Source organism: Onthophagus taurus, chromosome 2 (assembly GCF_036711975.1).
Source record: "Onthophagus taurus isolate NC chromosome 2, IU_Otau_3.0, whole genome shotgun sequence".
Classification (NCBI taxonomy): Eukaryota; Metazoa; Arthropoda; class Insecta; order Coleoptera; family Scarabaeidae; genus Onthophagus; species Onthophagus taurus.
The window spans coordinates 4,600,505-4,621,285 of NC_091967.1; the positions used below are offsets into that span (position 1 = coordinate 4,600,505).

Genomic DNA, 20,781 nt, shown 5'->3' on the forward strand with positions numbered 1-20,781 from the left:
AGGTGGGATTTTCATATTAAGCATCTCAATAATGATTCTAAAATGAACAATAATTAACTTTAAAAGGTGCTTTTACTTAGTACTCACTGAAATATTAAAGGGTTTGCGTTGATATCTGCCAAATTTGACAATTGTAATAATTCTTCTTGGTGTGGTCTCAAATTGATGTTGAGATTCGTTACGTCGTCTTTGTGTTTCATCGCTTTTTATAATTTCAAATTTGTTGCTAAAAGTTATTAAAGTTCGAGCAGATTACAACCTTATCTGTCAAAAAAAAGTTAGGTTATGTTAATTTTGACGTTTCTTTGAGATTGATTTAGCACGTTTAAAACAAGTTTAAAGCAAATTTTTATAAATAATGAACTGATAGAAGTAATAATAAGTAGGATAATATGTCGGAGGAGGTGCAGGAAGAAGAAAGGGAAGTTTTATTATCAATTTACGACGGGGATACGAATTTTAAGCAAGTCTCACCCACTGTCTTTCAATATAAGGTTGTATTTATTAAATGTTTATCGCTTTTAATTTTATTATTTATGTTAGTATGGAAACAATGATGAACCTAAGTCATTTTTACTCGAATTAAAATGGGGTGATAAATACCCCGATGAAAAACCTGATGTAAATATGGATACCTTTTATAATAAACATGTGTAAGATTAAATGGAAATAAGTCAAAATAGAAACCTTTTAATTTATCCTTTTTAGTATACCAAGTTTGAAAGAAAAGATTGCAAATTTAGTGGCTGAGGAAGCTGAGCAATATTTAGGAATGTCCATGACTTATTCACTCTTTGAGTTTATTAAGGAAAAATTTGAGCAGCTTATTGAAGAACAACCTGAGCATCCCATTGAGCAATGTGTTGAGAAAATGAGTATTTGTGAAAATCAGGATATTCCAAAAAAATGTATAAAAAAGGAACATTTAACAAAAGCGCAAAAAAGGCGGCAATGGGATAAGGTGGATTCAAAAGGAGAAAAGCCCAGAGGATGGAATTGGGTGGATATTGTAAAGCACCTCTCACAAACAGGGTCTAAAGATGATTCAGCACCAACTTCCTAATTAAAAAATAATTATCATTCACTTTTATACCAATTTTATTATGTATATAAATATAAACAATATATCTATATACTTTACAATAAAAGTATAAAAAACCTTTTTACTCTTATATTATGTCTTAATTATAATATGTATCTACACATAAAAAAAAGATTTTTTAGGAATCTTTATCATAACAAAAAGAGTATCTCCAAGAATCGATATCCAAAGCATGTATGTTAGTATTCCAACCTAAAAACACAAAAATTAACTTTTTAAATTTAACCTACATTACCAACACAACAAACCATTAATTTTTAAAGCTGTAAAAAAATTGTGAACTTCAAAATTGATGTATTCATTAAATTCATTTAAACAATGAGCTGGAAAATTTTGGACATCACCAGTTTCATTCCTTGGAAATGATTTCATAATAACATTCAGTCTTATCACTGGTGTGATATGCCTCAATTGACGTTTTATATTAGTATCCTAAAATTAATAATTAATCAAACTAAAAAAAATTAATAATCAAAAACCTCACTGATTGCAAATTATTGTATTTACACAACGCAATCCCCATCATAACCGCATGGAAAAACGCTGAAACAACCGTTTCGGCTTTTTCATTCTCTAATAACGGCACATAAAGAATGTTATCTTGAAAATTTGGGATAATTAAATAATTTTTTGAGTCATAAACGGAGATAATCTCTTCTAAATCTTCGACGGAAAGGGTTTTAGAGATTTGTTGTAACGAACATCCTAATTTTATGTTAAAACCGCACAAGTTTTTTACTAAAAAGATTAATTAGATTATTGGTTTTAATTGTTATTAAATTGTTACTTGATGGGCCCAATCCGAGTATCAATGGTTCTTTACTATTTATTGTTAAAACAGAACTAACAGTATCCAGCTTTAAATATGTTTTTATCACCAACAATAAACGCATTGTATTTAAATGTTTAAATATTAATGAACCAACAGCGAAGTAATTAGTTAATAAATGGATTGAAGTGAAAAATATAAAAACAATCCAAACATAACTAAAACAAAACGATTTAATTAAGTATACAGGGAATTTCATTTAAGATGAAATATACAAAAATATATTTCCATAGAAACCAGGGCGTACTTAATTACTTTGTCCCATATAAAATGTAACATGTCAATATAATTTGACATTACAGTAAAATCTCTAGTGTTAGTTCTAGTTTTACACTAGCACTATCACTAGTACTAACACAAGACCTAGAACTAGAATCATTTGGGTTCAGCCATCTTGAAAGACGTGCAGCTAAATCCAAATGTTTTTAGTTCTTGGTCTAGTGTTAGATTTAGTTTTGCACTATCACTAGAACTAACACAAGACCTAGAACTAGAATCATTCGGGTTTAGCCGTCTTGAGAGACGTGCGGCTAAATCCGAATGATTCTAGTTCTAGGTCTTGTGTTAGTTCTAGTGATACTGCTATTGCAAAACTAGTGTTGAATCTAGTTCTCGCACGGCTAAACCCGAATATTTCTAGTTGTTGGTCTAGTGTTAGTTCTAGTTTTAGTTCAATAAAAATATACCACAATTTAACGCTGAATAACGATTAAAACTAGAACTAGCACAAGACCTGCAAGACCTTCTGGTTCTAGTATTGGATCTAGTTTTGCAATAGCACTATCACTAGAACTAACACAAGACCAAGAACTAGAATCATTCGGGTTTAGCCACACGTCTCTCAAGACGGCTAAACCCGAATGATTCTAGTTCTTGGTCTAGTATTGGATCTAGATTTGTAATAGTACTATCATTAGAACTAATAGTACACCTAGAACTAGAAACAGTCGGATTTAGCCGCACGTCTCTCAAGACGGCTAAACCCGAATGTTTCTAGTTCTGGTTCTAGTATTGGATCTAGTTTTGCAATAGCACTATCACTAGAACTAACACAAGACCAAGAACTAGAATCATTCGGGTTTAGCCACACGTCTCTCAAGACGGCTAAACCCGAATGATTCTAGTTCTTGGTCTAGTATTGGATCTAGATTTGTAATAGTACTATCATTAGAACTAATAGTACACCTAGAATTAGAAACAGTCGGATTTAGCCGCACGTCTCTCAAGACGGCTAAACCCGAATGTTTCTAGTTCTGGTTCTAGTATTGGATCTAGTTTTGCAATAGCACTATCACTAGAACTAACACAAGACCAAGAACTAGAATCATTCGGGTTTAGCCACACGTCTCTCAAGACGGCTAAACCCGAATGATTCTAGTTCTTGGTCTAGTATTGGATCTAGTTTTGTAATAGTACTATCATTAGAATTAATAGTACACCTAGAACTAGAAACAGTCGGATTTAGCCGCACGTCTCTCAAGACGGCTAAACCCGAATGATTCTAGTTCTAGGTGTACTGTTAGTTCTAATGATAGTGTTAGTTCTAGTTTTAATTGTTATTCAGCGTTAGATTGTGGTATATTTTTATTGAACTAAAACTCGAACTAACACTAGACTTAGAACCAGAAAAATTCGTGCTTCTCAGAGTTATCATAAGGACGTCACCTTTTTCCAAGCAAAACTTTTCCATTTCAAAACTACCCAATGCCTGTACTATAGTAGAAACCACGAGAGCTGGCAGTGACAGATCGCTTAAAAATGGTATGAATCAAGATATAGACGTACGACTTAGATTATTTCACCACATACATTTAAATGTAGGTTATGTTAGTAATCAAGGTCTATAGAACATAAGGTTACCCAATACCGATTCTCCTCCTCTGAGAGGCAAGGTGGGTCAGTGACGTAGCTGGTTCTATGAACAACACAACACGATGCGAGGTTTAAATATTTTATATAGACTGTACCTGAACTGTACCACAGTATAGGATATCTTTTATTCTGACTGTATCGAACCAGTGACGTCAATCTGCGGGGTAATAATCGATACTACAGAGGCATAGGGAATTAGGTAACCTTATGTTCTATAAACCTTGGTTAGTAATGGAGGTTATATGTCAAACATTGTCAAAGATATTATTTAATGGTTTTCCTTTCAAAGAAAACATTTTCGGCTTGTGAAAACACTAAGAAATTCATGACAACGCTCACAAGACGTTTCGATTTGAGGTTATAATTATAGAGTGACATCCCTTAGAAGAACAGACGTACTTTTTCGACGTGGCCATTTGAATTGTACGGCAGACATATTAAACTAATGCTATCTCTTTCCAACACACATTACTCTCTAGCGGTTTGTGAACTACGTATGGCATTTGTAAGAGCAGAAAATGATGATTCATTGCCAGCTCTCGTGGCGTCTACTATATTAAGCTATGTTGCATTTTATGTGGGACAGTGCAAGTGCATAGTAGTTTAGTAACTATGGTTACTGCATTCATATACAGGTGTCCCACGTAACTGGTTCGTTAGAATTTTTTCAGGTTCCACTATTCATGGAGGTTTTAAATTTTGGTAGCATGGGTTGTTCATTCGGAACTTTCGAACTGAAATATTTTCAAGATGGCCGCCACTTCCGGTCTACCGGAAGTAGACCATAACTTCGTTATTTTAAATGGAATCCTATAATTTTTATTGCACCTTTTAATTGTACGTAAAAAAAATATGTTGACTTTGATAAAAGTTATTTGTATCTATAGTTCGTTTTTTTTTCTATAATACTTGTCAATGTAAATTATTTAGGGTTTCTGTTGGTATTATCTAGGACCCTTATAAAATGTATGTTGTTTTCATGATTTTTAGTAACATTGTCAGTAACTAATTAGTTGAGGTTAAAATAGTAATAAATTTTTAGATAAATACGATTTTGACGAAGTACATATTTGTTATAAAAACGTGCTACAAAATAATTAAATAGAATAAAATACCTTTTCTAGGTAAGTAAATGGCAAATAAACACCCCACAACACTTTTTATGCACCTTTTCTTTTTGAATAACGAAAGCTCAAACGTCAATGTGACATATTTACTTCAAAACATGATAAAACAAAACTCCCTGTTAATTTTGCCAACTTTACAACAATTTGACAGGTATTATAGAAAAAAAATGAACTATAGCGTTTTTCGTTTTCGAGTTATTTTGGCTTTAAGCTTTTTATTGATAAATTTCACCATGCTCTTTAAAACTCCATATCTCAGCCAACGTTCATTCAAAAAAGCTCTAAATTGGCACAATTACTCTTCACATGCTGTCAAATAGATTGTTGTATCAGAGTATCTTATACAGGATGGTCAAAAATTGAATTACATATTAATTGCCGAGAAATTAGAAAATTTTAAATGAAACGCCTCATATTTTTTTTAGCCTATCAGAAAGGGAATTTAATTCCCTACAAATTATCTATAAACATTTATTATGCACGGAATACATGTTTTTTTTTATTAGAAAACCATGGAATTTTGACAGTTTTTGGAACATGTTTGTATTATTGTTGTCATTAGTTACATTTGACGACGGGTGTAAGTCATTAAACCTTATGGCAAATTAATCCAACACCGATATTTGAAATTTATTTTGTATTGATGGCGAATGTAATAAACTTTTGCACAGGACGTGTCGAATACTTAATGAGAAAATAATAAAATAATGAAAATATTCCAAAAAATTGACAGACTTTCTTAGTTGTGGACATATCAAGACCAAAAGAAACCATATATTTTCGGTCACCAGTTCTCCCCTTTGAATATGAAGAAGCGGTAATTCAATTTTTGACCAGCCTGTATAAGACATTCTGATACAACAAATGACAATCTATTTGACAGCATCTGAAGAGTAATCGAATTGCACGAATTCAAGTTAAAAAACGAGTCAAAGTCACGAGTTATTTTAATGAATGAATGCTTTAATGCCTTATGTTACGGGTTTTTTGTCATTTTTTGTAATTCGCAATGTTATGCATCTTTTTTTAATAAAAAAACTCATCCATTTGAGTGTTTTAACCAATTAGTGCGATAAAAACTCAAAAATTTTGTTTTATTATTATTATTCATATTAATCCAAAAACAAAATTAAAAATCAATTAACTTTATGCACTAATGGGTTAGTTAATAGCTCTATTAAAGAATTTAATTACAGAATAAAATGTTATGAAAAGTAGATTATCCTTATCAATGATAATAATGTAGCAATAAAACAAGCAAAAAAGGCGAGGTTCAAATATTTTATATAAACTGTATAGGTTATCTTTTACTCAACTCGTTACTCTGACTGTATGGAACCAGTGACGTCAATTTGCGGGGTAATAATCAATACTAGAGAGGCATAGGGAATTAGGTAACCTTATGGTTTTAACAAACCAGTTAAATGAGACACCCTGTATTGTGACTTATATGAAATTCTCAGTATAAAAAAAGATTGTTGTTCAATGTAAGTTAACCAATTCTACTTACAGTTCACTTTTAATAAATGCTAAAAGAATAATACCAAATATACTAGCAATTAAATTAACTATAGTTTCTTGACTTCCATCTTTTGCTGATACATCAGCCATATTTCCTTTAATTGCTTGATGTTGAGTGATTGAAGCTCTTGTTGCTCCACCAGCTACACCCACCTAAAAACATTAAATGTAATTTAATTTACATTAAAAAACAAGAAATAAATACAAAACTTACCACAGCTTTCATAGTTGTTGTAGCACATAAAAATTGCATAGAAAATTCAGAAAAATAAGGTACAGATAACTCACATAACATTGCAATATCGTTTAAAAAGTCTGCAAATAACCTCCACTTTTTACAATCAGCATCTAAACTGTTTCTAAAAAATACGAATTAACATAAAAATATATAACTGAAAGAATTTTTTATCAAACCCTTTCCACCAAGCAAAAATAATTCTTCCTAACATTCCAGTTCCATCTTTAATAACCCAAGTAATAGCTGCAGCTAGAGGGGTAGCTTCGGCATTCCCAACACCAACTCCTTTTAATATAGCTTGAGTGGTAAAAGTTCCCGTTATCGTGCTACAAAAAGCTTGACAAGTATCCCAGATTTGATAATTTTTATAATCTTCACTAACGCTTTCTGGATAACCATGTGGTAAATAAATTTCACGTAGAACAGATTTGATTTTCTCAGCAATGTTTTTTGAGAAATTTGTTGTGTTACTTAACCTCAAAATTTTTCGACCTACAACATTTAGGTAAATAAATAAATTAAATTATTAAATCATTACCATCTCGAGTAGTATACGAAGCTTTTTCACCCAAAGATCCTTGTTGTTCTTTAATAATCACATTCAAACCATTCATATTTAATAAAAAAAACGTCAAAAACTTGTTGATAAAAGTTAACCTCAATCTACTTTCGTAGAAAGAGAAAGAAACTTTCTACAACTTTCTTTATTTATCATTTAATGTTATATTTAATTAATTTATTTATTTTTGAATAGGATAGGTGGTTTTCTTTTAAATTTGGCGGAAAAAATTATGGCGACATCAAGAACTGAAAATAAAATTGGATTTGGGCCAAGAAATGGCCTGAAAATAAGGAAGTTAATAATGATCGAGAAATCGAACGATTTAACCAAAATCGATCTTTTTAGTTGTTTTAATTAGTTTATTTAATATTTTTATTAACAATTTAATATGAATTATCGAATGTTTTTCATTTTTTTGTGTTTAAATGTTGTTTTTACACCGCAAATATCTTTGCAATACGAAGTCAACAACATTGGTAAGTTTTATGTTTGGTATTTAAACGAATTTTGTGCTTATCTTTTTATACAAATATTATCTTATGATAATATAAATATTATTGCAAATATTACAATTGTATTTTTGATCTTCACGGATTTTATTGATGGTTATAGTAACAGTTTTCGTGGTGTAGTCGGTTATCACATCCGCCTAACACGCGGAAGGTCCCCGGTTCAAACCCGGGCGAAAACAGTTTTTTTTTATTAACATTTCTTTTTATTAGCTGTACTTTACCATGAAGATGATCCATGGAACTCGGAAATTGCTGTTCACACCGTTATACAACACTTCAACACTAGATACGATAAAAAATATCGAATGGGGACAAGATTCGTTTCAAAAGAAGATCATTTATCAACCAACATCACAGGTTATTTTCACTATTTTAATCTTAACACATTTATTTATGAATATTAATTCGCAGTATGCGACTTGACTTACGAGGATGAAGGTGTAATAGGCGTAATTGGACCATCATCTCCACAATCAGCATCATTAGTGCAAGGAATTTGTAGTAAATTAGAAATACCACACATCCAATATCATTGGACTCCGAACATAAGTGTTACAAAACAGGATAGCGTTGTAATTAATTTTTATCCCGACGCTACGTTACTTGCTAAAGGTTTGGCTGTGATTGTTAATCATATGAAATGGAAAGGGTTTACGGTTCTTTATGAAGATACTGATAGTTTGGTGAGGTTAAGCGAAGTATTAAAATTAGCTGGATCAACCCATAACCCTGTTGTTGTAAGAAAATTGGATTTCGGTGATGATTATAGGTGAAAAATAATTTTTTTCGTATGATTTAAGCATAAATTAATTAATTTTCATAAAGAAACCGACGTTTCATAAAATTGACATTTAATTTTGACAACTTGTTGTGAAGTTAGCTACAGTTGCTAACATTGAATTTGTGCTACATTGACGTTTAACTTTATTCAAAAATTTATTTAAAAAATGAATTGAGAGAAATAATATAAATATAATAATATATACCTTATGAATGAGTTTTCTAAATCAAAGGGGTAGTCATTTTTCACGGAGTGAATAAAAATCATTATTCACGGGTAACCAACTTGACAGACTAATAATTATTTGAAACGTCAAAATTTCAAAAAACGTCAATTTAGTTCAACTTTTTAGGACTTTCTAAAAGTTTGACATTAAAAAAACCTAAAGAAATTCTTTTTTTCGTATGATTTAAGCATAAATTAATTAATTTATAGAAAGAAAACGACGTTTCATAAAATTGACATTTAATTTTGACAACTTGTTGTGAAGTCAGTTACAGTTGCTAACATTGAATTTGTGCCATATTGACGTTTAACTTTATTCAAAAATTTATTTAAAAAATGAATTGAGAGAAATAATATAAATATAATAATATATACCTTATGAATGAGTTTTCTAAAACAAAAGGGTAGTCATTTTTCACGTAGTGAATAATAATCATTACTCACGGGTAACCAACTTGACAGACTAATAATTATTTGAAACGTTAAAATTTCAAAAAACGTTAATATAATTCAATTTTTTAGGAGTTTCTAAATGTTTGACATTAAAAAAACCTAAGCAAATTCTTTTTTTCGTATGATTTAAGCATAAATAATTAATTTTCGTAAAGAAAACGACGCTTTATAAAATTGACATTTAATTTTGACAAATTGTTGTGAAGTTGGTTACAGTTAAGTAACATTGAATTTGTGTCACATTGACGTTTAAACTTTATTCAAAAATGTATTTAAAAAATAAATTTATGGAATCAATTTCAATAGTCGTGGACAAAGTATAGTATTCTACTCTCATATAATAATATACTATTTTTTGTCCACGACTACCTTATAATATATACCTTATGAATTTAATTCAACTTTTTAGGACTTTCTAAATGTTTGACATTAAAAAAACCTAAACAAATTCCTTTTTTCGTATGATTTAAGCATAAATTAATTAATTTTCGTAAAGAAAACGACGTTTTATAAAATTGACATTTAATTTTGACAAATTGTTGTGAAGTTGGTTACAGTTAAGTAACAATTTGTGTCACATTGACGTTTAAACGTTATTCAAAAATGTATTAAAAAATAAATTTATGGAATCAATTTCAATAGTCGTGGACAAAGTATAGTATTCTACTAGAATATAATAATATACTAATTTTATGTTGTTGAATTAATAGTTGATTTTTTTTAGGCCATTATTAAAAGAAGTGAAAAATTTTACCGAAAACCCAATTATCCTGGATTGTAGCTTGGATAGGATTCTTCCATTTTTAAATCACGCCAGAGAAGTTAACATGTTACAAGTTTTTCATAGATATTTATTAGTTAATTTGGTATGAATTATTTTAGTATTTATGGTCTATTTAAAAATTAGAGTTATTCAAATTCGTCTCAACTCATATTATTATTTTATCTCGCAAATTATTTTTGCTATGTTATTTCAAAATGTTTATAGTTTTTTTTTATTAATTTTTAATTTTTAATCAATAATAATTATTTTGTTGCTAAATTATAATTACGTTATTTGGGTTGCATACCCTGTTAAAATAGCCAAAGAATTGACGTTACGTTTAGTTTTCTATGTTTTGAATGCTTATATTTCAAGGTTTTCGGCTGATTTTCTAAAATTTTTGACTTTATTATATAGATATGGGGTCAAATTATTTTCTTTGTACTTATCGACGATTTCTTCCTGATGATGAGGGCTCAGATTCCTCGAAACATGTAGAAAAACAAAAAAATAAATAACATCGATAAGTACAAAGAAAATAATTTGACCTCATATCCATTACTCACGATGTTAAGAAGAATAAACAACAATTATTATATAGACTTCTAACCATGACTCATTGTTTTTCAAGGTCTTTATTCCACCAAGGCACATAGAATTGCGCTCTTTTGTGTTTTATTGGATAGCTTGATTCATTGTGCACTATGTATGAGATTGTTTAGTTGAAAAGAGGCTATTTTTAGATCCTCTCTGCTTTCAATATTTGTTTTGATTTCGTCGACCTCTCCGCTGATGTCTCTACAAAAAGAGTATCAATCAGTTCTAGGTCTAGTGTTAGTTCTAGTTTTACACTAGCACTGTTACTATGTAGAACTAACACTATACCTAGAACTAGAATCATTTGGGTTTAGCCGCACGTCTCTAAAGACGGCTAAACCCGAATGATTCTAGTTCTAGGTATAGTGTTAGTTCTAGTTTTACAATTGTAATATCACTAGAACGTATTGATCCATTATATCGAGATTTTCTGCAATGCCAAATTATATTGACATAGACATAGACAAATTAAGTAGGTACGCTCTGGTTTCTATGGAAATATATTTTTGTTGTATATATAATAATAACATAGAAATGTCAATTCTTCGAATGACGTCACAACAAGGCTATTGAGTTCCTACAGACCTTGTTATAATGTTTTTTGTAGTCTATGTTCAAAGCCGAATTGTTCCTAATTTTTAAATAGACTTAATAGATTTATATTTAAGTATATTTAAGAATATTATTATTGATTTTGTTATAGGATGCCCATACGTTAGATTTTTCCCACTTAGATAATAACGCAAACATCACCACAATAAGACTTTTTGATCCGAAATCGCCGAAAGTTTTTAACGTCATGGAACATTTTAAAAAAGTTCGAGAAAGTAACGATCACGATCGTTTTTCACAAAAATTTCAATTAACCAATTCAAAAACTTCGTATCCGCTAAAAGCAGGAGCTTTAAGAGTAAAGAAGTAACATTTTCTCGTTTATTTTATTTATCCTTATATTGTCTTTAGGTGCAAACAGCACTTTTGTATGACGCAACTTTTATTCTTATTGAAGCTTTCATGCAAATCGGAAGAGATGGAATTAAATCTGAAAGTTTGATGTGCGACGATCAAAAGCAATGGAAGGATGGGTTTGCTCTTACGAGTTTTATGAGGGTGGTAAGCCAGGTACTACGAAGTTTTTGCATGGATTTCTTTTTTATTACGATTTTTTTTTAAAAAATTTTGATTTTTATATGGTATAAAAAAAAAATTTAATTTGTATTGTAAAATATTTTATTTTATACATAAGAAAGATGTCTACTATTTCCATTTTTATTTTAAATATCGGTAAGCTATTGTTTTAGTTATTTTGAGTATTTTAAACTAAAAATAAAAAGATATAGCTAAGTAGTAGAATAGAAAATATAAGGTAATAAGGAGTAGTTAGTAGTAACATCTTTATTTCTTTAACTGTCGCTTCTTTTTGTTCCATTTTAGTTTAACATAATATTTATCTCAACAAATCATTCTTTTATTTATTGATTTATTTAAAATAAATTTAGCGCTCGGTGGATGAAGGACTTTCAGGACCAATAAGTTTCGATTTTGAAGGTAGAAGAACCAACTTTCGTTTAGAATTGATCGAAATTCACGAAGACGGAGCCGCTCAAGTTGCCGAATGGTTACCTAACTTACAAAATAATCTATCACTTACAAGAAATGAAAGCGCCCATGAAAAACAAGTTGCTCAAAGTTTACGAAAAGGAAAAGTTATTGTTATATCAAAGTAATTTTTTACACCTTCATTAAAAAATTTTACTCACTCATTTTTTAAAGATTGGGTATGCCATATTTGAGGAAAAAGGATGCTAAAGATCTCGATGTCAGTGATGATGACCACGATTACGAAGGATACGCGATGGATATTATTAAAGAAATAGCGAGCAATTTAAATTTTACATTTGAATTTAAAATTACGGATGTTTATGGTACTTATGATACAACTACAGGGTCTTGGAATGGAATTTTGGGAGAATTGATAGAAAGGGTAATTAAAATTGTAAAGTTTTAAGACTAATCATTTCTTTCTTTTTATTTCTAGAGAGCACATTTAGCTATTTGTGATTTAACAATTACACATCAAAGAAGATCTTTAGTTGATTTTAGCTTACCTTTTATGAATCTAGGTAAATTATCAACTTTTAATCAGCAATGGCATTGGTTTAACACATTTAACATGTAACCCTCATCCATACAATTAAATTTTCTGAAAAACAAGATTAAGAGTCTGTCTTAAAAATCGATGATTTTTTTTTAATCGATAGGAAATGAGTCTAAAGAGGTGTTAATGATAAAAAAAAGTGCGGAAAAGTGTAGTACTTACCGAAAAATCACTTTAAAGTTGCGATTTGACGTTTCCTTTTGGAACTTCAAAGCAATGTTAAATATGCATTTTCGTATTAAATCCTAACCTCAAATTGTTTAATTTATACCCACGCACAAAATAAAATGTTATTTTCACTAAACTTATTGAGATTACAACATAACCTTATTTCTTAGGCTATCAATGCATAACGACAATTACCTGTCGTTAGATAGAATTGTTTCTACCAAATGCGTGTTAATAGACTTCGTGTTAATAGATTGTGTATCAATTGATCTGTCAAACGATTGAAATATCTTTATGTTGTAAATATAAATGATAAATAAGCATAGTAGCTTATTTAACAATAGTTTACTTAAATTAAAATAGTTATTAAAAAAGACATGTGTATACATGGTTACAAAATAAAAATAAATAAATAACCCGTGTGACGATAGCAACAAACCTTCCAACAACAAACTTTTACCCGTCATTTCCTATCTATTTTATTAGCTGATATCTTTCTTATTATTAGAGATAGCGGAAAACTAAATGCACCTAAATGATTTTATATAATCAAAATACTATACATGTAAAATGCTATTTAATTGGGGGCTAACTTCGCATTGGTGTCATTATGAATAATTATGTTGTAATCTCAACAAGTTTAGTGAAAATAACTTTTTATTTTGTGCGTGGGTATAAATTAAACAATTTAAGGTTAGGATTTAATACGAAAATACATGACTAACATTGCTTGTGTTGTCAGTTGTAATTGTCATTTGGTTAAATACACAGTTTGTTGCCATCGTCACACGGGTTATTTTTTTATTATTATTTTGTAACGTCTTGTTTAATATTAATTTTTAATTAATTAACTATTTTAACTTAAGTAAGGTACTATTAAATAAGCTATTATACTTATTTATCATTTATATTTACAATATAAAGATATTTCAATCGTTTGACATATCAATTGATACACAATCTATTAACATAAAGTCTATTAACACACATTTGGTAGAAACAATTCTATCTAACGACAGATAATTGTCGTTATGCATTGATAGCCTAAGAAATAAGGTTTTCATCCGAAAATATGTTGTAATCTCAACAAGTTTAGTGAAAATAAGTTTTTATTTAGTGCGTGGGTATAAATTAAACAATTTGAGGTTAGGATTTAATACGAAAATGCATATTTAACATTACTTTTAACTTCCAAAACGAAACGTCAAATTGCAACTTTAAAGTGATTTTTCGGTAAGTACTACACTTTTCCGCACTTTTTTTTATCATTTACGCCTTTTTTGACTCATTTCCTATCGATTAAAAAAAAAATCATCGATTTTTAACCCTCTTTAGGGAAGAGGTGATATTTTTACCACCATAATTTTTTTAAGTTTTTTATAAGAAAATAATCAAATTTAATTTTCTTTTGTAAGTTGGCAACTTATTTAGTGATCTGTCAATAATATGACGTGAAGAAATGCATAACTGTCATAACATTGTTTTTTTGCTGTCACCTGTTGAATGTTCAAAAATAGTGTTTTTTCGTACCAAATTTTGTATAACGGTCTATTTTGTAGATCTTCGAGATTTTGAGGTAAGTTTTATTATTTACATGTTATATTGGATTTGTCCTAAGTATTTTGACACATATTTTTATCTTTGGGTATCCTGGTTTTTCAAATAAATTGCTTTTTGTGGTGGGAAGCATATTCCCTCTGCCTGCGAGTGGCTGCTATATTTTTTGCTTTGCTTTGGCAGATGAGTGCAAAAAGTGGGTTAGACAAAGGTTTATCAGAATTCGAAATAGAGCATGCGCTTGAAGAGCTTTTTGGGTTGCCTGATGACCCAGAAGTGTCTGACGATAACCTGGAAGCCGAAGAGGAAGAAGCTCCGTACTGCACCGCTCGGCTTCAAAAAATACTGGAAAATCCCGATGATCCGTCAATGTCTCCGCACCTCCTGCATAATCAGATCAGCCTACAATCATCAGAAATTATGGATACTGAAACCATTCCACCAGCTGATTTACAAAGTGAAGACCTGTCCGTGTATGTAAGTCAACAAATTGAAAATAGTAGCTCAATTACTGTAAGGCCGGCTAGGCGGTTGACGCGATCTCGATATTCAACTTCCGAACTCAGTACCTCACCTGACGACACTGATGATTCTGGTCTCGAAGAAGAGACATGGAAAAAAAACATTGCTGAAGATTTTGACAAGATTCCTATGACTACTAAGCAAAGCTTCAATCCTAAAACTAGGCCCATCTGCTTTTTTGAAAAGTTTTTTACAAATGAAGCTATAGAACTTATTGTGTCGCACACAAACTTATATGCCGACCAAATGAAAATAAAAGAGTGGACGCCCGTGACTACTGATGAAATAAAAGCCTTTTTACGCATTCTCATAATAATGGGCTATAAAGTTCTGCCCATGATAGACCTGTATTGGTCGTCTGATCCAGGTTTTCGAGAAAATGACATAGCAGAAATAATGCCAGTAAAAAGGTTCAAGAAAATTATGCGCAGCCTACACTTGAATGATAACGCGCGACAACCTGAAAGAAATAGTCCCGAATACGATAGGTTGTTCAAACTGAGGCCATTGATAAATATTATTAACGAATCCTGTAAAAATAATGTCAATTTATCTAGTTCACAGAGTATTGATGAGTCAATGGTACTCTTCAAAGGACGGTCTTCGCTAAAGCAATACCTACCTCTCAAGCCCATCAAACGGGGATACAAAATTTGGTGTAGATGCGACAGGGAGACAGGATGGAGTGGAAAAAGGGCTGGGAGCAAAAGTCGTGAAGAACTTGACGCAATATTTAATTGATAACAATATAAAGAATGTTCACGTTACATTTGACAACTTCTTCACAGATAACAAACTTTTAGAATATTTGTATGAACATAACATATATGCAACTGGCACCGTGCGTAGGCACAGAGAAGGATTACCTCAACTTACAAAAGGTCCAAACGCTAGAAAACTAAAGCTATCTAAGGGTGAATTTAAATGGCGTGTGAAGGACAATGTTGCTTTTATAATTTGGCAGGATAATAAGGAGGTACTACTTTTGAGCAGTGCGTTCCATCCAAAAGTCGGAGTTTGTACTACTTGGAGGACTCAGAAAGACGGCAGTAAAGTGCCAATTCGCTGCCCTTTAGCCATTAAGCAGTATACTAAGCGAATGGGAGGCGTGGATAAATTCGACCAGACCAAAACCACATACACAGTTGGAAGAAGAAGCAAACGATGGTGGCTTCGCCTTTTTTACTTTCTCCTTGATGCTAGCATCATTAACGCTTTTATTATGAGCAAGATAAGTAAAGTAAATCTGACGCATTTGGAGTTTCGCGTAGCCCTAGCTCGAGGGCTTATTGGTGTATACTCCAGTCGAAAAAGACGATCCCACCTACGTGATCAGAAAAAAGTTGATACATGCCGACACTCGCCAGAAAGCCATTCATGTGGTTGCTGATGAAGTACGATTCTCGAATGTTGGAGATCATTTACCTTGTCCGTCGGAGACATATAAACGATGCAGACTTTGCAGTACGAAAACAAACGCACTAAAATAATGTGCGAAAGATGTGCAGTACCTCTCTGCGTTGTCCCTTGCTTTACTGCATTTCACAGGTAGTAGGTAATTATTATTAATCAATATAATAATCAAGGATAAGCTATGTGTGTAATATATATACAGTGCGCGGCAAAATTATGGAACATATTCAATAAATTGATAACAAATTTTTTTTTGCAAAAATGCCGAAACTGGTCAATTTTGGTTAATCATAACACACATTATGACACCATATTCACTTCCTGATAATCATTTTTTTATGAATTATGACGTCATCGACATTTTTTTTAAATGGCACCATATGCATTTGTTTACAGAATCTGAAATTATATATTTCTCTGCGACTAACGATGTAAATATCGATATAGGTTATATAAGGAAAATTTTGAGAAAATTAGGTTTAAAGGTACAAATTTTATTTTTTTTTTCTGAACTTAAAAATAGTATTACCCATGGGTAACCATGGAAACGCTTTGTTTGGTTTTAATAATGTCTATTCAAATACGTCAAAATTAGTTTTGTGAGTGTTTAATTGAATTGAAACAATTTTTATAGCGATTAATTCCTGTATTTTTGCATTGTTTTCTGTATTGTAATTGTTTGTTTGTATTTTTTTCTGTTTTATGTTGTTTAGTTTTGTATTAGTTATTTTGCGTTATATTCTGATTGAGATTGTTATTTGTTGTTATTTTTTGCCGTGTTCTGTGTTCATTAGTCCAGTTTTGTTCAATATTTGTTACTGTTTTGTTTTTATTTTTGAGCATTTGTTGTTACGTATTTATTTTAAAATAATTATGGCTCATTTAAGTGAAACCCAACGCACAGAAATTTTAATTCTTATTGGATGTGGAGATAAAACCCGAACACAACAAGAGGTATGCAATTTGTTTAATGCAAAGTACCGTGACAGAGTTATTAGTAGATCAACAGTTAGCAAAATTGACAAGAAATTTAGAGAAACTGGACATGTTAAGCACATTGCACATGCTGGACGTCCTAAAATCAACGAAAACGTGAAACTTAATATTTTGTTAGTTGTTGAAGATGATCCCCATAGTAATTCGAGACAAATTGCAGCGGATCATCAAGTTTCTCAGCGATCTGTACTACGTGTGCTACGAGCAGAGAGGTACCATCCCTACAAAGTGCAATTAGTGCAAGAACTCAATGAAGATGACATAGATCGCCGCATGGAATTCTGTGAAATTATGCAGAATCGATGTGACCGTAATCCACTCTTTATTTACAACGTTTTATTTTCGGATGAAGCTACATTTTGCCTGAATGGCACAGTAAACCGACAAAATTGCTGATACTGGAGTAACGAAAATCCTCATTGGATAAACGAGGTACCCTCAAAAAGTGAATGTATGGGCAGGCATAATTCACAATAAAATCATTGGCCCTTTCTTCTTTGAACAAATTCTGACAGGTCAACGATATCTGGAGTTTTTGAGGAATGAACTGATGCCTGTCCTTTTAGAAGCATTCCCAAATAATAATAACCCCAACTTACTGGACGACAATATTTGGTTTCAGCAGGATGATGCACCTCCGCACTTTGCACATCCTGTTCGCGAATTTCTGAATAATAGTTTCCCTGAGTGGTGGATTGGCAGACGGGGGCCGATAGAATGGCCCCCCAGATCCCCAGATCTTACACCCCTTGATTTTTTTCTATGGGGTTATCTAAAATCAAAAGTGTACGCTGAGAAACCACTCAATGTAGACGCATTAAAAAATTGTATTAGCGCTTAAATTCGTAATATTAGTCCGCAATTTATTTATAATACTTTGAAAGAATGTATGAATAGGTTTGCTTATTGTCAAGAAGTGGGTGGAGGGCATTTCGAACAATTGATTAAATGATTAGAATCAGAACTTATTTCTTTTTTATAACATAATTCATATTATTTTTTCCTATTTCCGTTACTATTTCCGGCTATTATTCCGTTCACAAAAAGAAATAAAATTTGTACCTTTAAAGCTAATTTTCTCAAAATTTTCCCTATGTAACCCATATCGATATTTACATCGTTGGTCGCAGAGAAATGTATACTTTCAGATTCTGTAAACAAATGCATATGGTGCCATTTAAAAAAAATGTCGATGACGTCATAACTCATAAAAAAATGATTATCAGGAAGTGAATATGGTGTCATAATGTGTGTTATGATTAACCAAAATTGACCCGTTTCGGCATTTTTGCAAAAAAAAAATTGTTATCAATTTATTGAATATGTTCCATAATTTTGCCGCGCACTGTATAATATATATATATATGCGAATAAATATGTTTTTTTTGTAAGTACTTTAGTTATTACTATGGAGGTAGTTGCACAGGCAAAGGGAATATAATTCCCACCATAGAAATAATAATAATAATAATAAAATATATGTATATTTTGGTGTCTTATCTCATAATGTAACTAAATCCAGGATTAGTTTTAAATTATCGCCTTTAAATCATTATACCCTATAAAGGGTTAAGAGAGACTCCTAATCTTGATATATGCCCCTTTGATCTTCTTAGAAACCCAAAATTGTTTTCAAATGACTATTTCCATTTTGACACACACCAATAAGTTTTTTTTATTTTGAATTTATGAAAGAATATTGAGAAAGGTTAGGTTTCTTTTGTAATGTCAATTATACCGCGAAGAAATATTGAGTTTTATTTTGTCTGTGTGTGTCTAATAAACTAATTAAATTAAAAAATTTAAATAATAAAACGATTTATGTTTGAACTTTTTTTAGGAGTTAGTATTTTATATAGCAAAGCTAAAGTCCAAGAAGAAACAAATAAATTTGCTTTTATGGAACCATTCGATTTTGAAGTTTGGGTTTACACCGTTAGTTTATACTTTGTTATATCGACTTTAGTTTATGTACTTTGTAGGTAAGACTTAAAATATTAAATATTTATTTAAAATCTTTATAAATCATTTAATTTTAGAATAGCACCAGGTGATTGGGAAAATCCTCATCCATGCGATCCAAATCCAGAGGAATTAGAGAACATATGGGATTTAAAAAATTGTTTTTGGTTAACTTTAGGCTCTATAATGACTCAAGGATGCGACATCCTTCCCAAGTAAAACGTTAAAAATAAATAAAAATTGTTTTAATAAATAATTTATTTATAGGGGGATATCATCTAGGATGGGTACTTCAATGTGGTGGTTCTTTTCTTTAATTATGACAAGTTCTTATACGGCGAATATGGCAGCTTTTCTAACAAAAGCTGCGATGGGAACAACAATTTACAACGCCGAAGATTTGGCGAAACAAACAAAAATTAAATACGGAACTGTCGAAGGTGGCGCAACCCAAGCATTCTTTAGAAATTCAAATTTCTCAACGTACCAAAGAATGTGGGCAAATATGATTCAAGCAAGACCCAGTGTTTTTGAAAAAAGTAACGGCGAAGGTGTTAGAAGAGTTAACAACACAAAAAATCAATTATACGCGTTTTTAATGGAAAGTTCTTCTATTGAATACGAAATGGAAAAAAATTGTAATTTAAAGCAAGTTGGTGGATTATTAGATTCGAGGAGTTATGGAATAGCCATGCCACTGAGTACGTTTAATTAAATTTTATTATTTTTTTAAAATCATTTTTTTTTTAAGATTCTGAATATCGAAGCGCGATCGATCAAACTTTATTAAAATTACAAGAAAGGGGTGTTTTAGCACGGCTTAAAACGAAATGGTGGAAAGAAAAAGTTGTTAAAGAAGTTGCTTGTGATGTAAATAAAACTTATTTCAAAACATATTTATTTTAAACCAAAATAAAAATAATTTTTGTAGGAAGGAGAAGATTCAGACGCATCAAATGACGCTTTAGCTTTGGCAAATGTCGGCGGTGTATTCATTTTGGTCGGATTTGGACTGGCAATTGCTTTTGTATTTGCGTTAACCGAATTTTTATGGAACGTTAGGAAAGTTTCGGTTGAAGAACATGTAAGAGTTAACTTTTACAACGACGTTAAGATTATCTTATATTTTTTGTTGTAGATATCTTATTGGACCGCTTTAAAATTGGAATTAACATTTGCAGCAAACGTTTGGATTACAAAGAAACGGGTTAGACCTGATCATTCCGAGTCATCATCAAGCGATGGGTCGGATACAAAAAGTATTGCGCAACGTGTTCTTCAAGGAGCCGGATCGATATTAAATTTAAAAGCGTTTCATTGAGTATGTAGTTTGTTAATTTTAGATTTTTTGTTGTTTATTTGGTGTTGTTAAAATCAATAAATATATCTTAATTATTGAATATATTTTATTAATAGTTCCAAG

General features: G+C 31.0%; 3 protein-coding genes, 1 long non-coding RNA gene and 1 other non-coding gene across 8 annotated transcripts; 3 read left to right on the plus strand and 2 right to left on the minus strand.

Moving 5' to 3' along the window:
- The first annotated feature begins 98 nt into the window (after positions 1-98).
- LOC111423607 (RWD domain-containing protein 4) lies at positions 99-1,172 on the plus strand. Its single transcript, XM_023056876.2, has 3 exons — positions 99-494; positions 544-653; positions 709-1,172. The coding sequence occupies exons 1-3, from the start codon at positions 393-395 to the stop codon at positions 1,061-1,063; spliced, it is 567 nt and encodes a 188-aa protein (XP_022912644.2). The 5' UTR covers positions 99-392; the 3' UTR covers positions 1,064-1,172.
- Positions 1,081-7,388, minus strand: LOC111423605 (RUS family member 1). The gene is made up of 8 exons (XM_023056875.2): positions 7,228-7,388; positions 6,866-7,181; positions 6,666-6,810; positions 6,441-6,604; positions 1,890-2,089; positions 1,587-1,840; positions 1,351-1,534; positions 1,081-1,294 (listed from the first exon to the last, which is right to left on the minus strand). The coding sequence occupies exons 1-8, from the start codon at positions 7,301-7,303 to the stop codon at positions 1,221-1,223; spliced, it is 1,413 nt and encodes a 470-aa protein (XP_022912643.1). The 5' UTR covers positions 7,304-7,388; the 3' UTR covers positions 1,081-1,220.
- Positions 7,389-7,533: 145 nt separating this feature from the next.
- LOC111423604 (glutamate receptor ionotropic, kainate 2-like) lies at positions 7,534-20,758 on the plus strand. 2 transcript variants are annotated; one of them, XM_071193923.1, is made up of 15 exons: positions 7,534-7,727; positions 7,974-8,120; positions 8,175-8,532; positions 9,947-10,088; positions 11,286-11,492; positions 11,546-11,704; positions 12,082-12,305; positions 12,356-12,566; positions 12,621-12,705; positions 19,237-19,378; positions 19,436-19,573; positions 19,626-20,059; positions 20,110-20,228; positions 20,290-20,442; positions 20,497-20,758. In XM_071193923.1, the coding sequence occupies exons 1-15, from the start codon at positions 7,640-7,642 to the stop codon at positions 20,677-20,679; spliced, it is 2,790 nt and encodes a 929-aa protein (XP_071050024.1). In that variant the 5' UTR covers positions 7,534-7,639; the 3' UTR covers positions 20,680-20,758. The 2 variants fall into 2 exon arrangements, with proteins under 2 accessions (XP_071050024.1, XP_071050025.1); XM_071193924.1 differs by having other exon boundaries at positions 11,546-11,695.
- TRNAV-AAC (transfer RNA valine (anticodon AAC)) lies at positions 7,869-7,942 on the plus strand. The gene has a single exon. It is a non-coding gene; the product is annotated as a tRNA-Val (tRNA).
- LOC111423609 (uncharacterized) lies at positions 12,122-13,443 on the minus strand. Of its 3 annotated transcripts, none has more exons than XR_002707511.2 (3): positions 12,903-13,437; positions 12,691-12,785; positions 12,122-12,205 (listed from the first exon to the last, which is right to left on the minus strand). It is a non-coding gene; the product is annotated as an uncharacterized lncRNA (long non-coding RNA). The 3 variants fall into 3 exon arrangements; XR_002707510.2 differs by having other exon boundaries at positions 12,144-12,209; positions 12,903-13,439; XR_011639582.1 differs by lacking the exon at positions 12,122-12,205 and having other exon boundaries at positions 12,585-12,785; positions 12,903-13,443.
- Positions 20,759-20,781: the final 23 nt, after the last annotated feature.

Bases quoted from the DNA above. Each gene is read 5' to 3' on its own strand.
- LOC111423607 (XM_023056876.2), top strand. From the start codon at position 393: ATGTCGGAGGAGGTGCAGGAAGAAGAAAGGGAAGTTTTATTATCAATT. The intron at 495-543 runs GTTGTATTTATT...TATTTATGTTAG, and splicing joins CCACTGTCTTTCAATATAAG to TATGGAAACAATGATGAACC. The intron at 654-708 runs GTAAGATTAAAT...TATCCTTTTTAG, and splicing joins ACCTTTTATAATAAACATGT to TATACCAAGTTTGAAAGAAA.
- LOC111423605 (XM_023056875.2), bottom strand. From the start codon at position 7,303: ATGAATGGTTTGAATGTGATTATTAAAGAACAACAAGGATCTTTGGGT. The intron at 6,605-6,665 runs GTAAGTTTTGTA...TAATGTTTTTAG, and splicing joins CAACAACTATGAAAGCTGTG to GTGGGTGTAGCTGGTGGAGC. The intron at 1,295-1,350 runs GTTTGTTGTGTT...TTGTGTTTTTAG, and splicing joins TACAGCTTTAAAAATTAATG to GTTGGAATACTAACATACAT.
- LOC111423604 (XM_071193923.1), top strand. From the start codon at position 7,640: ATGAATTATCGAATGTTTTTCATTTTTTTGTGTTTAAATGTTGTTTTT. The intron at 8,533-9,946 runs GTGAAAAATAAT...GATTTTTTTTAG, and splicing joins GATTTCGGTGATGATTATAG to GCCATTATTAAAAGAAGTGA. The intron at 19,379-19,435 runs GTAAGACTTAAA...ATTTAATTTTAG, and splicing joins TTAGTTTATGTACTTTGTAG to AATAGCACCAGGTGATTGGG.